The sequence below is a fragment of the Nematolebias whitei genome, chromosome 9, assembly GCF_014905685.2.
Source record: "Nematolebias whitei isolate Nwh7 chromosome 9, NemWhi1, whole genome shotgun sequence".
Lineage (NCBI taxonomy): Eukaryota > Metazoa > Chordata > Actinopteri > Cyprinodontiformes > Rivulidae > Nematolebias > Nematolebias whitei.
In genome coordinates, this window is record NC_056506.1 from 10,916,630 (window position 1) to 10,932,505 (window position 15,876).

General features: G+C 44.7%; 1 protein-coding gene across 1 annotated transcript in view; it reads left to right on the plus strand.

Annotated features, from left to right (window-relative positions):
• tmem68 (transmembrane protein 68) overlaps nucleotides 1-15,876 on the plus strand; it is a 195,918-nt gene that overhangs the window by 94,138 nt on the left and 85,904 nt on the right. Inside the window, exon 4 of the mRNA XM_037682065.1 lies at nucleotides 15,688-15,855. Coding sequence (XP_037537993.1) covers nucleotides 15,688-15,855 — 168 coding nt within the window. The remainder of the gene's footprint in view (nucleotides 1-15,687; nucleotides 15,856-15,876) is intronic.

A 15,876-nucleotide genomic window follows, 5' to 3' on the forward strand; every position in this document is an offset into this window, starting at 1 on the left:
CCCTCATCAACTGATGATTTTATGTGACTTACTAATTGTTATTATGATACTACTTCTCTTTATTCAAACTGTCTTAGTCTAGGTTAGAGAGAGAGAGAGATGTGGTCTAATTTATTTTATGTTACTCAGTCTCCCAGTTCTGGCTAACTGTCCTAGTGAGAAGCAGCCCTTCCTCTTGTGTAATTAAAAAGTATCTTACCTGACATTGGGCCCGTTGTGATTCGCTTGTAATTATATCAAAATTCTATCAAAAAAATATCAACAGAATCATTCTATAAATTGGGCTTCATTTTCTGTATGTAAACGCACGTAGCCTTCTGAGAAAACTTGATGCCTTGAAAATTCTGGTCAGTTCTTCTAGGGCAGATGTTATCTTCGTCTCTGAAACCTGGCTCAACAAATCTGTACTCAATAATGACCTGGCAACCAATGGATTTAACATCTACCGCTGTGATTGTCAAAAAAAAAAGGGGGGGGGGGGGGTCGCTGTTTACATCAGAGATTCTTTGGTTGCTAGTCCTGTCTTCTAAAACAATTCCAAACCAGTTTGAAGCCTTATCCGTAGACATCACCTTGAATGGAGGCCAGATCTTAACTGTAGTCTGCTGTTACCGCCCACCTTCAGCAACACCTGAGGCTCTGTCCTCCCTGATAGAATTTCTTGGTAATTTAAAATTCAAAGAGATCCTTTTGGCTGGAGACCTCAACATTGATTGGTGTAAGTCGACCCCCCTCTGTGATAAATTCAAGGAATGTTGTCTGTCTCTCAATCTAACCCAATTGATCGACTCTCCCACTAGATTAAACAAAAACCGTCCTGAAAAATCCTCCATCTTAGACCTATTTCTAACTAATATGCCTCACAAATTCCCTGGTACAGGTATATTCACTGATATTTTGAGTGATCATTGTGTGACAGCTGCTTTGAGAGATATTAAACTTCCACCTTCTAAGCCCAGATTAATTAAAAAAAGGGATCTGAAACATTTTTGTGAACAGTCATTCCTCTGGGATCTGTCTCACTTTGACTGGCATCGTATTCTGTTAACTGATGACGTGAACTCCGCTTGGAACTATTTTCATAATAGTTTCATTTATTTTGTGAACAAACATGCTCCTTTTCGTCAGTTCAGAATAAAGGGACGTGACAGTCCCTGGTTTACTCCAGAGCTAGCTGACCTCCTGCACAGGAGAGACAATCTTTGGGCCACAGCAAAAAAAATCTGACTCAGACACTGATTGGTTTGAGTTTTCGACAGATGAGGAATAAATGCACAACTGCTGTCAAAGCAGCAAAACGCAATTATTTCTTATCTCAGACCTCCAAAAATCTAAATGACCCTAACAGATTCTGGAAAACCATCAACTCTCTCTCAGGCACCACCCAATCATCTGACCTCCCATCACAACTTCTCGTTAACTCTGTTCTTGTGTCAAATAAGCACAAGATCCTGAACTGTTTCAACAAACATTTTGTTGCTTCTAGTTCTTTATTTGACACAGTTACTAATGGAAAATCAGCCACTTCCCCTAATAACCAAACTTCTACAAATCAAATCCCTCCTACAAGTCAATCCTCAGTTAATCACACCTTCTTTTTTTCTCCATTCTCAGTCAGTGAGGTCAATAAACTGTTAAAAGATCTTGACCCTAAAAAATCTGCAGTTCCACATGAACTTCCACCTTACTTCTTAAGGCTGGCTGCTCATATCATCACAGTCCCTGTGACCCACATCTTCAATCTCTCCATAAGACAAAACTCCATCCCAGACACTTGGAAAACAGCCTTTGTTCTTCCTTTGCTGAAGGGAGGTGACCCCACCTCACTGAACAACTATTGACCAATCTCTAAACTCTGCATTTTAGCCAAGGTTCTAGAAAAACTGATAAACTCTCAAATCAAAAATTACCTGGACTCATTTAACATCTTACCTCCACATCAATCTGGTTTCAGGAAACAACACAGCACAACCACTGCTTCACTGAAGGTTCTTAATGACGTTGTTGAAGCACTGGATGCTAAGGATTATTGTGCTGCACTTTTCTTAGACCTGTCTAAAGCTTTTGACACTGTGGATCATAACATCTTGTGTCATAAACTCTCAGAAATTAGTTTCTCAGAACACACCATTGGTTGGTTCTCTAACTATCTTTCAGACCAGAGGCAATGTGTTCAACATAATGGTACTTCCTCCAGTTATTTAACAGTCAACAATGGTGTACCATAAGGCTCAGTCTTAGGACCCACCCTCTTTACAATCTACATACATAATGTAGGTAAAAACATCCCTAATGCATCCATACCTTTATATGCTGATGACACAATTGTTTATTGTCGAGCTAAAACGGTTGCTAAGGCTTTCCAGCTTTTGAAATCTGCATTCAACTACATCCAGACAGATTTGTTCCACCTCAAACTTGTCCTAAATGCCAACAAAACCAAAGGGATGCTTTTTTCAAATAGGAAGTTGGTCCCAGCAGTTCTTCCTCCGATTTTATCCTCAAATGGTGTCCCCATTGAGTTTGTTGATTCCTATAAATATTTGGGTATCTTGGTCGACTCACATCTCTCTTTTAAGCTCCATGTGAAAAACTTGGTAAAGAAACTGAAAGTTAAACTGGGTTTCTTTTTCAGAAACAGATCCTGTCTAACCCTGAATGCTAGAAAACGCCTTGTATCTGTGACTTTCCTTCCCTCCATTGATTACGTTGACATTATTTACATGAACGCTCCTACAAGAATCCTGCAGATGTTGGATGCTGTCTATCATGGTGCACTAAGATTCATAACTGGCTGTGATTATCGTACCCACCACTGTACCCTGTATTCACTGGTTAACTGGACATCATTAACTTCACGCAGACTCTCTCACTGGTACATTTTCATCTTTAAATCACTTCTTGGTCTGCTGCCTTCATACATCTCCTCCTACATGTCTCTGCGTGAGTGCAGCTACGGAGTGCGCTCTCAGGACATTATTACCTGCAAAGTTCCCTCAATGAGGACTGAACTAGGCAAAAGGACCTTCTCCTACTCTGCTCCTGTTTCCTGGAATATCTTACAAAAAGATTTGAAGCTCTCGATCTTGACCTCTGTAAGTGGCTGTAAGAATCTGTTGGACTCCTGGCAGGGACCAATACAGACATGTTCCTGTTTTTAGTTTTCTACATTCGCCTTAGAATCTAGCTGTTTTTTTTGTTTGTTTTTACCTTTTCCTTTTTGTAAAAAATCCTATTTGTAAAAAAAAAAAAAACCCTGCAGTATGACTTTTTATAATTGTTTATTGTTGTTGCTGTTGTCCATTGTTGTCATATTTCTTTGTTGAAATCAGGTCTCTCTTGTAAATTAGTCCTCGAGGCTCAATGGGATTTACCTGTCTAAATAAAGGTTGATTGATTAAAGGTTCAGCCGTTCAAGCTAGCGCATCCCTGACCGAAAATAGACGAGAATAAAAATGTATGTAAAAAAAAAATATATATATATATATATATAAAAACAGCTACGTCGCTCGGGGGTGCACAGCTGGCCAGTCTGTAATGTCTTTGTTACAGACCTAAAGGAAGTCTATCATAAACAGAACCCCGAGGTCATCACATTTTCCGAGGAGGATAGCAATTTCTCACCACAGGCACCTAAAACCACGTAAGGTTTTTTTGGAACTGTCACATAACCAAACCACTTGACGCTGTCCAGACGTCCAAGTTTTAACGTGTTTCTAATAAACAGCGACGGGGAATTACGCCCGGGACGTCTTTCGGACTGAGCACTTTTTCTCGTAAATATTCTGGCGTCAACAGAAATGATGCCACAATTTTTAAGTGGGCTTTAAACCGTCAGCCACGTCGTATCCTCTGTTTTTTTCAATAAACAAATGATAATTTATGTACGGGCATCAACTGAAAGCTTAAATTTTAAAGAAAAATTAACGTTTCGTTTGTTTAAAACGCTCGTGGACCACTTCCGGTTAGCGTTGTTGCTAACGCTTCCGGCCCGCTCCCCGTGCGCCCAGGCGAAAAAAATGTTACGTACACAAATTGTTACGTCCAATAAATACACACAAAATCACGTATTAAACTGTAATGTTCTACTGCCTTTTAGCTCTTTAAAATGCGTGCACCGGACCGAAAACAGAGCAGCCTGTCAGTCCTTAAGGGACACACAGAAGTTTGATATAACAGGTCGCTGCTTACCTTATGTTACAAGCCGGCTAGAAAGTCTGCTCCGACTTGGTCCCCTGCCACTGTGTTACCATTAAATAATACGAATAACGAGCCACCACTTCTACAGACGGGAGTCCAGGTCGTCACGGCACCAGCTGTTAAAGACGTGATCCGGCTGCGGGCCACCGGATCCGGAAACCCCCTCCAGCCCACGTCTTTACCCCCGGCTCGAACCTCCCTCAGAAGTAGCAACTCATGCTAACAAATAAATCAAGGAAACGTCCATTGAGTTTTACCAATTATATTAAAAAGGCAGGAGAAGATTACAATTTCACAGTGCTGGACTCTACACAATCCCATGACGCGTTCACAGAACCGGAAGAGCCCCGAAGTCCCGTGTTGTCACTCATTTATGGGGTCCTAGACTCCGCCTTTTGCAGAAGGGGAGCTCATCCAATCAGTTTGAGGGGGCGTGACTAAGTGTGATTTTATGTGTACTGACGTGTAAGGAAAACATGAGACGGTGCTTTAAAGCCTTTTCTACGTGATGTGGCAAGCTGATTAAACTATTTCTTGACAGATATTGAATTATCAGGGAGACTCTCTTAAGAGTTTGCTGGCCCAGTTTAACCCAGTCAGAACCGGGTCATAATTTCATTATAATCCCGTCTCTGAGCAGATCAAAACTTAGGACCAGTCTAAATAGGAAATGTCTTAACATATGGAAATTTTTGAAGGAAAAGTAAAATTTCCTCCCATTTTCCAATGTCTATTGTTTTTAGTTGAGTCTCCCATGATTTTCTTAGAAATGAAAGTCTGTCTGGATTCAGGTGTTGTAGCTTGGCATAAAATTTGGATACAAAGCGACCTTGTTTATAGCTATCTAGAAGAGTATTTTCTGAAGTCATCTGGAAAATTGAGAGTACCCATTTTAGTTTGTATATAGTGTCTGATCTGAAGGTTTTTATAAAATTAACAAAGTTCATGCTCAATAATCCAGGTATATAATCCAACAATTTTCAGTCAGGTCATCGGACAGTTTCTTTTTTTTGTGCTGAAACATTTCACCTTCCATCCAGAAGGCTTCATCAGTCAAGGAAACACGCAACACAAAACTGATTCTTTCCTCAACAGCTGACTCCAAAGTGGAACAAACCAGTTATGTTGGTGCTAAGATGGTCTTTTTGGCATGCCGGAGGAGGGGGCGTGTCGGGGACAATCAGCAATAAAACAAACACATATTGTGAATATTTCCACAACTCATTGCTTGAATATCTAAAACAAACCAACAGCTGTGTCTAGTTTCCACCATGCTTTTTATAAAATGTTCTTTTTTAACAAAAAGACAAAATGGAATGTTCTCATTATAATCATTTACTAACTGATGCTGTTTATCAGCGCCAACAATCAGCTCCTGGCCTTCGCTGAACCTTTGAGTGAAACATTAAGGCTGGACTCTAGCCGTTTAGGTTTGTTTTGCTCATTTCCTGCATTTTTATTAGTTAAATGAATATAAACATGTCATTTGACTGGAGTTGTCTAATGACACATGTTTAATTAAGCAGTTTTTTTCTTTTATTTATAGACTTTCATGTCTTGGATCTGACATACTAAGCAAATAAAAAACACTATTTTCACAAATGAGTCTCGTTTAGAGTAGCAATTAATCATTTGTCCCAATTTCTTCTAGTGTCTCCAAACATGTCAGTCTAAGCACTGACTGCTGTATCAAATACTATTTTTACAGTTCTTAAATGAGGTGATTTATATAGTGTCATTTCGAACATACCAAAAAAATCTATCTTTAGCTGCCACAGAAAAAATCAGGTCTACTATGGTCCAGTTACAGACTAATGGTGTACAAACCAGATTCCAAAAAAGTTGGGACACTAAACAAATTGTGAATAAAAACTGAATGCAATGATGTGGAGGTGCCAACATCTAATATTTTATTCAGAATAGAACACAAATCACAGATCAAACGTTTAAACTGAGAGAATGTATCATTTTAAAGAAAAAATCTGTTGTTTTCAAATTTCATGGCGTCAACAAATCCCAAAAAAGTTGGGACAAGTCCATTTTTACCACTGTGTGGCATCCCACCTTCTTCTTACAACACTCATCAGACGTCTGGGGACAGAGGAGACCAGTTTCTCAAGTTTAGAAATAGGAATGCTCTCCCATTCATGTCTAATACAGACCTCTAACTGTTCAATCGTCTTGGGCCTTCTTTGTCGCACATTCATCTTTATGATGTGCCAAGTGTTCTCTATAGGTGAAAGATCTGGACTGCAGGCTGGCCATTTCAGTACCCAGATCCTTCTCCTACGTAGCCATGATGTTGTGATTGCTGTAGAATGTGGTGTGGCATTATCGTGTTGAAAAATGCAGGGTCTTCCCTGAAAGAGATGACGTCTAGATGGGAGCATATGTTGTTCTAGAACCTGAACATAGTTCTCTGCATTAATGGTGCCTTTCCAGAAATGCAAGCTGCCCATGCCACAAGCTCTCATGCAACCCCATGCCATCAGTGATGCAGGCTTCTGAACGGAGCGTTGATAACAACTTGGGCTATCCTTGTCCTCTCTGGTCTGGATTACATGGCGTCCCAGTGTTCCATAAAGAACGTTGGTTACGTACTGTAACCCCAGATTCTATGAGTATAGGCGTAGCCCTTTAAGGCTGCCTCTTAGTGGGTTTATCCCGTTACGCGAAGCATCACACTGAAAAAATTTAGTCCACGCCCACCTGCTGTGTGGGCCCCACCCGCTGTGTGGGCCCCACCCGATCCGTATAAGTTACATTAAGAGCGGGTAATCGGCTCCCAAATAGCTTAATTTTTTTATTCAGCCATTCAGGAGCCAGTGAGGCCCGACGCTTAAAGGGCTATGTCTATGCTCATAGAATCTGGGGTTACAGTACGTAACCAACGTTCTATTTCGTATAGGCTTCGCCCTTTAAGGCTGTCGCTTAGTGGGTTAAGGGCGAAGCAGATGTGGTCCTCGCCTCACTGGGTCCATTCGAACACCGTATGAAGCAGAAGCTTGCCCAAAAAACGTCTTGTCACTCAGCTCCCCATGTGCATAATTATGCGTTGCGTAGTTATGTGCCATGCACAGACTCATGTTTGTAACTATGCGTTCTGAAAAACATGAACGCCCCGGAAAATTTCAACGGGGAGGGAAGATGTTGAAAATAAGGGTGGGGGGGGGCATGAACCAACTGATTCATTGCTGAACAGTATAAACAGATTAATAATAACAAATGAACTGATTATTAATCAAATGAACTGATTGGTAACAATAGTCATGAACTGATTAGTGACAATAGAACCAAAATAACAAACACAACTTGTGACTGATAACATCTCACACTATGAAGCATGCAGACAGATGTGAGCTTAAACAGAGTTCCATGAAAACAATAATATTCATTCTGTTAGAGCATTAAGGACCGAATGTGTCATGGAACGGGCCATCACATCACGTAGATAAAAGCGAATGAATGAGCAGGGTGTTGACCACGCGGCCGCAGTGCAAATGTCCTGCATTGTCATACCATTATGCAAGGCAGTCGAAGATGCGATACCCCTGGTCGAGTGTGCTCTGAGGCTGACAGGAGGCTCTAAATCTGATGCTCTGTAGGCTTCAGAAATGGTCTCACACAGCCAATGTGACAAGCGCTGGGTGGATAACGGGCGACCTGCATATGCATCTCTATAATGCACAAGCAAATGTTGAGTTTGGCGCATTACAGCTGTGCGTGCTATGTAACACGTCAACGCCCGCACAAGACAGAGAAGATGGAAACATGCTACTTTTTCTGATCTGGGGGGGGGGGGGGGGAAACCCCTCCAACGATATTGCTCTTGATTTAAAGGAGCTTGTGATGTTTTTAGGCATAAAAGCTGGGTTTGGTCTTAAGTCAGCTGAGCTACCGTCAGCCTGAATTCTGAGACATGACGGAGCGACAGAGAGGGCAGATAAATCACTCACCATCTTAGCGGATGTTAAAGCCAGCAGCAGGGCTGTTTTAAGAGACAAGAATTTAAGTGGAACCTGATCCAGAGGCTCAAATGGAGCTTTGATCAGGGCTCGCAGGACCAGCGTTAAATCCCACTGTGGAGCAAGTGGGCGTGAAACAGGCCTGCGTCTCTGTACACCTTTTAGAAAACGCTTCATCAGCAGATGATTAAAAGTTGTTCTGTCTCCGAACCCTTCGTGGTAGGAAGAGATGGCTGCAGCGTACGTTTTAATCGTGCTGAATGCGAACTTCCTGTCCATCAGCTGTTGTAGAAAGGACAGCACGCCGCCTAATGGACATGAGGTGGCCTCTACACCTTTCTCTGTACACCAGCGCTGAAAAGCTGTCCGCTTTGATGTGTACAGCGCTGTGGTAGATGCAGCACGTGAATCCTGGATTGTGCGCACTACATCCTGTGGGAGACCCATCCTCTCTAAGCGGAACCGCTCAGCGGCCAAACCCACAGGTGCTGGCCTATTTCTGGGTAACTCCTGATCGCTCCTCCTGCCTGGAGGAGAGCATCCTCCCTCCACGGCAGTTTCCACGGGCGCCCCTGGACATCACATCTGCCCCTTTGTTCAGAATACCGGGTATGTAAACTGCTCTCATGGAGAGCAGGTTTTGGTGAGCCCAACACTGTAGCTTTTGCGCAATGTGTAACATCTGGGCTGAGTTTACACCCCCTTGCCGGTTTATGTACGCAGCAGTCACCTTGTTGTCTTTGTGAATCAAAACGTGTTGATTCTGTAGCACGGGAGCAAAGTGTTGAATCACGTTCAGCACCGTGCGACACTCCAAAACATTTATGTGGGCTGATGTGTGATGGGGCCACAGCGCCCCTACTGCTTGAGATAAGCATGTCCCCCCCCAGCCTGACAGCGATGCGTCCGTGAAGACTGACACGTGTGACGTGGGTTTGCTGACGGGGACTCCCTCCGACAGAACCAGGGTGTTTTCCCAGTGTCGGAGGTCTGCTCTCACGGAGGGAGGAACAGTGATAATCCGTCTCCTTTGTGTTACTGGGTCCACACGCAGACGCACAAACCACCTCTGGAGGCGTCTCATGTGTAATAAACCCAGCGGGACCACTGTGTGAGCTGATGACATCGTTCCTAACAGCTTCATGACGGAGACAGCTGTTACCACTCTGCCAGGTCTTACGTGGCGGAGCTGGTCTTTTAGAGTGTCGATTCTCGTTTGTGATAAACGAGCCTTCATGGTGGTTGAATTTTAACTCCACTCCCAGATAAACAATTGTCTGGGCCGGGAAAATCGAGCTTTTCTTCCAATTTATGGTGAAGCCCAGATTTAACAGGTGTGATGTCAACACCTGAGCCTGCATCACTGCTTCCTGTTTGGAGCGTGACAGCAGCAGCAGGTCGTCCAGGTAAAACAAAACTCTCATCCCTGCTCTGTGTAACGGATGTAGGGCTGTCTCCACACACTTTGAGAACGTACGAGGCGCGAGGGAATACCCGAACGGCAGCCTGTTGTACTGATACTTCATCCCCTGAAAGGAGAATCGCAGAAATTTTCTGTGTTTTGGGATGATCGGTATGTGAAAAGAAGCATCTTTTAGGTCGACGGAAACAGACCAGTCGTTTCTCTGGATGTTGTCCAACAGCTGTCTGGTTATCAACATTTGAAACGGTCTGTCCATGATCGCCTTGTTGAAAGCTGACAGGTCCAAAATCGGTCTCATCCCTCTGGTCCGTATGGGAACCAGGAAGTAACGTGAGTAAAACCCTGTGTTTTTCTCTCCGTTGGGAACTCTGGAGATTACTTCTTTTATCAGAAGCTCTTGGACTTCTCTATTTAGGGAAGAGATTTGGTCTGGTGATGACAGGACCGTCTCTAAAACTCCTCTGCACGGAAGGGGTCGGGTTGCAAACTGCAACGTGTAACCTTTGCATAACACCCTGGCCATCCATCTGTCTGGCGAGCATGTTTTTTGCCACTCCGCGTAACCTTCGTGGAGTGGACGTGCGTTTAAGTGGACGTGCGTTTAAGTTATGCGTCATGTTTTGTACGGAAGTCATCCAGTCCGCCGCCTTGACCGCCGTCATGCGTCGCGGGAATGTTTTCCACGTGACCCAAGGCGAGGCTTCCTCGAAAGGGCTCTGAACGTGCCCGTGCGCTGCGTTTGGACCGCGGACCAACCGTCATGTCCAGGAGGGCCGGTGTGTGCTGAGGCGAAGCGTGTGACAGCTGATGACCCCGTGGGGCCGCGCGTTCGATGTCGTTGTGCGAACGCTGAGAGGCGGAGAGCGCGACTTAATCTACGCCGTGCTGTTGGAGTGAAGGTTGCAATCCCCCCGGGAGCACACGTTTTCTCTGGTGGGAAGCGCGCCGCTCTCGCTGGAGGCGAGACTCATCACTGGGTTCGTTCAGCTGTCTCACGCTTATGCTGCCGTGAGCGGCCGAGCGCTGAGACGCGGTGGGTGAAGGCTGCCCACGTCGCGGCTGCACGTGTTTGCTTCGGTGAGATGTGTGTCGCTCTTGCTGAGAACGAGGACCTTCACCGGACCCGGCCTGCGGTCTCACATTTATGCCGATGTGAGCCGATGTGAGCGCCGGGGAGCTGTGTGTGAACCATCATCATCGCAGCGCCGTTTGGATGAAGGCTGTTTGCGTCGTGCGAGTGCACGTTTAACACCGCTTGGGTGAGGATCGTGCAGCTCGGGTTGACAACGAGTTATTTCGCTGACCATCGTGTCGTGTGAGCGTCTCGTCATGTCTTCAGCGACGGTGAGTCGCTCCAAGACTTGACCGTAAATCCTCCTTGACCGGCCTTAAATCCTCCTTGACCTTAAATCCTCCTTGACCGGCTCGTTATGTGTGGATGATGTGTGCGCAGCCGCTGTGAGTTCATCCGAGCTTACAGACTGGCTAAAAACAGACACTTTGATCATTGAATGATGATTTATTTCAACTTTCGTGTCACTTTTACACACACCCTCAGCAGACCGTCATTTTTTAAATCTTCTCCCCCGTGAGCTCTGCGATTTGTTAGCCCAGGGCGCCGTCTGCAGGCCAACTCTGGGGAAATGCTGAACTGCTGGTTGCCGGGATGAAGAGGGCTTTCCTCTGACGGGCGGGCCTGGTGGTGGAGCTGAGGGAGACCACGCCGCCGCGCCCGTGGAACGTCGTTGCTTCTGCCTCTGCTCACGACGGTCTCTCCAGCGGGCCGGGGGGCGGGATGAACCTCGCGGCTTGATGAGATGGCGCACAGCCTCTGACACCTCCTCCGACTGCTTAGAGTTAGCCAGCATGGCTTTGAAGCTGCTCCCGAACAGCGCGTCCGCTGTGATGGGTCCCTCCTTCAGGTCTCTGTGCAGTTTCTCCGGCAGCGAGGGGGAGTGACGAAGCCAGGTGGATCGCTGAATCATCGTCATCCATGCTGCAATCCTGGACAGGCAAACCACAGAAGAGGCACACATGTTGAGGATGGCGGCGGCTGCCTTACAGAGGGAGCTCTTGGTCTCCTCAGGCAGGTCTGCGGCCTCCAGCCTCTTGGGCACGCTGTATGCTAGCAGCGCCACGTTGTTGTTAGCTGAGGCTGCCTGAAAGGCACATTGATGAGCTCGATTGGAGAGCGTGGTCACCGTCTGGTCGTGTTTCCCAGGAGGGACGGGACGCTGCTCCAACCTGGACAGCTTCGCTCCGAAAGCTTCCGTGAGGCTTGGCTCAAGGGGGAGTACCGAGGGATAGCCCCGCACGGTGAACCCCTCCACTCTGGTGATGGGAGCGAAAGTGGTGACGGGCCCTCTCAGCTTACCAGGACCGGCTGCGGCCTCGTTCCATTACGACGTCACTGCTTGAAAACGAGGCCAGATGTGATCAGGACGGCGAGCCGGCGTGGAGCCAAACCTTCCCGCAAGATCATCCGATCTGGGCGGGGGGGGGGGGGGGTGTAAGGGAACGGAAAGTCCCTTCATGCCAGCAGCTTCCCGTATAATGACGGGCAACTCTGAAAGGAGTGCGCCGACGGCAGGGAGCGATGTGGCCGTTGAGGCGGGAAAGCCCAGAGGGGTCGAGCATCCGCTCGGCCCCCCTCGTTCCAACACTGCGCTCCCCGGGAGGGAGCGAGCATCGGGGCTGCTGCTAACATCACCAGTCCCAGAGGAACCATCCGATTCGCTCTGAGAGCCGGCGTCGAAGAAATCCATTGCGTCGTCCAGCGAACAGTCTCCCGCCACAGACAGGCAGTCCTCGATGTTAGCCTTAAACAAGGCTGCTCTCCTCTGCCTTTCCTCCGGTGGAAGATCGTCACAGAGGCGGCAGGAGGAAGCGCGGGCGACGTGGCGGGGACCCAGGCATCCCTCGCATGTGTCGTGCCGGTCAAAGCTGAGCAAGTAACCGGTCTTGCAGGATGGACACAAGCGGATGGTGTTGGAGCTGGACATCTTGTTGAAGGTCAGTGTTGTTAGCTTGCTGAAGAAAAATGGGAGGTGATAACCCGCTCTTAATGTAACTTATACGGATTGGGTGGGGCCCACACAGCAGGTGGGCGTGGACTAAATTTTTTTAGTGTGATGCTTCGCATAACGGGATAAACCCACTAAGCGACAGCCTTAAAGGGCGAAGCCTATACGAAATAGAACTTCAAATCGTGACTCATCTGACCACAGGACAGTCTTCCATTTTGCCACACTCTATTTTAAATGACCCCTGGCCCAGTGCAAACGTCTGAGCTTGCTTAGAAATGGCTTCCTCTTTGCACTGTAGAGTTTCAGCTGGCAATGGCAGATGGCACGGTGGATTGTGTTCACTGACAATGCTTTCTGGAAGTATTCCTGAGCCCATTCTCTTATTTCCTTGACAGTGGCATTCCTGTTTGAGGTGCAGTGACGTTTAAGGGTCCGGAGATCACGAGCATCCAGTAGAGTTTTACGGCCTTGACCCTCACGCACAGCGATTGTTCCAGATTCTCTGAATCTTTTGATGTTATGCACGGTTGATGATGATAACTTAAAAGTCTTTGCTATTTTACACTGGGTAACACCATTCTGGTATTGCTACACTATCTTTCTGCGCAACAATGGTGGAATTGGTGATCCTCTTACCATCTTGGCTTCTGAGAGACACAGACACTCTGAGAAGCTCTTTTTATACACAATCATGTTGTCAATTGACCTAATTATTGTTAATTGGTCTTCCAGCTGTTTGTTATATGCTCAATTTCCTTTTGCCAGCCACTTATTGCTACTTGTCCCAACTTTTTTGGGATTTGTTGACACTGAAATTTTGAATCAACATATTTTTCCTTTAAAATGTTAGATTTATGTAGTGAACTAAGCCTCCGGTCAAAACCTGCCTCTGAAGACCTTCATGGGACAGGAACTGTTATTTCATTGATTTGAATCCAGAAATACAACTTAGCTCATCCAGAGACTTTCTAATTGTATCCTGAACTAATTAATTGAAAGAACACTCTCTTTTTTATGTTATCATTACTATTTTTACAATGTCTTGATAATCAAAAGTGTGTTTAGTTCAAACCATTTTAAATGTTGAAGTGAACCACTCATTTTAAATCAACTGTGAAACAGTATTAATGATTTTTTTTAAATCCTCATTCAAAGTAGAAATCAAGTTAAAATGTCTGTTACAAAGTAATTATGCATTTTTTGATCTTCTGTCTGAAATGAGAAGGAGTGATGTCGGTCAAAAGTCGGAGACAGTCGCAAACAAGTTTATTGGAACGAACTGTCATGTTTTTAAACCTCTCAGACAGAAACAAGAAAAGCTGGCACCTGTGGGTCTGTCATTTCCCCAAAACATTTCTCTGTCTGTTCCCAAACATCTCCGCTGTTTTTCTGACTTGTAGTAACCATCTGACGTCACTAAAACCACACCCCTGTTGGTTCTTTCAACCAATCAGGACTTCCCAAAAGTGACCGGAAGCAGAACTCTTTAAAAGTCAACACTTCCTAGTTCCAGTTAGTTCTGGGAGCACAGAAGAACAGAAGTTCTGGGAGAGAACAGAAGTTCCAGGAGAACAGAAGTGCTGGAGTTAGTTGGGAGTTCTTCCGAGTCTAGTTGGGATTATGGAATCTTCCACGTCTGAGTGGAACCTCTGACGGACTCACAGCTCATGTGAGTCCACCCTGGAGGTGAGCGTGTTGTTGAACGGAGTACCGTCACTACTTCGGACGATTCTCAGCCATCCTAAGGAGACGCTGAAAGGTAGCGTTGAAATGGAACTCCGTACCGGAGCTGACCTATCTTCTGCAAAGGTAACGAGTCGCTTCACTACCAGTGTACCGAGGCTGAGCTGGGTTCGGATGGATGGTGCCGTTCTTCGTCAACACACTTTCCCTCATCCATTTTTTCCCTCCATTTAAACTCCTTCATTTCCCATCTTTAAAACTCTTCTATATTTCTCTGCCAGTAAAAAGATAGCTAAGTCTGTAGACATTAATTTAAGATCTAAGGATATGTCTGTTGTTTTTATTAAGTAAAACGTGCCAAGTTTTATTAATCAGAGCCAATCAGAATAATCAAGTGTACAATGTTTTGATGTTAAATTTTGATTCTGTTAATAAATGACCACATTCATTTTGATGGGTCAAAGAAAATTAACGTCTCATGTCACTGATTAGACCATCTCCAACACAGTATCTCTGTCACATATCTGTCAAGTAGCTCGAAAAAGAGAGAACCCGTTATTAAATATTGATTGTAGTAGAGCTCCTAAGCTAACTGAAGCTAACCGAACCCTACATCACTACATTTACTCAGATTAAACTTTTGATCTGTCATCCATGTTATATTACGAATAAAATATTGACATTTGCCATCTCCACATCATTGCATTCAGTTTTTATTCACAAATTGTTTAGTGTCCCAACTTTTTTGGAATCCGGTTTGTAAATACTATGGTTGGCTTGTTTATTATTTTCAGTGCAATTTAAGATTGCTGTGACAGCTGACAATAAAACACAGCAAATGTAAATGAGTAAATTCTACAGATATACTGTAGTGCTAAAATATGATGTGGCGGTAGCTGAGAGTCATTCCTAACATGAGATTGGCTGAAGCTCATTTTCAAGGTTTGACCAAAATATTTTCAACTTTGTAATTTTTAAGACAATCTAAGATCTAATTTAAAACTCTGATATAAAAGGCAGCAGGCGATATTTGTGGATTACTGGGCCATTAATAAATCATATTCTGAATTTTACTGCAAGAGAAATTATAAGAAATGCTAAAGTTGGAAAAATATAACAATATAATTTTGTTGCTGCAACTATTTAGACAAACTGGAGTCTTTTCAAGGATTTTTATTTTTTTTTTTGTGGGTGTGTTATCCTAAATAATGCCAGATTCAATTTTTAGACGTCCATGCAATGAAATGCTCAGAATTTCTTTGGCAACAATGTCAGAGGTATTTCAGTAAAACCATTGGAAATGTGAAATGGTATAAGTTGTTGTTCAAATTGATGGTTAAATGAATGCATCATGTAACACTTGTTGTTTTTACTCTCCCCATTGTACCAGGCTATGAGGTTCACGGCATGGACAAGATCCCTGACAAAGGACCGGCTCTTATCGTCTATTACCACGGAGCCATTCCCATTGATTATTACTACTTCCTGGCTAACGTGATCATCCAGAAGGGCCGTACCTGCCACTCTGTAGCTGACCACTTCATCTTTAAGATCCCTGGTACTCACACTGTTCAGACAC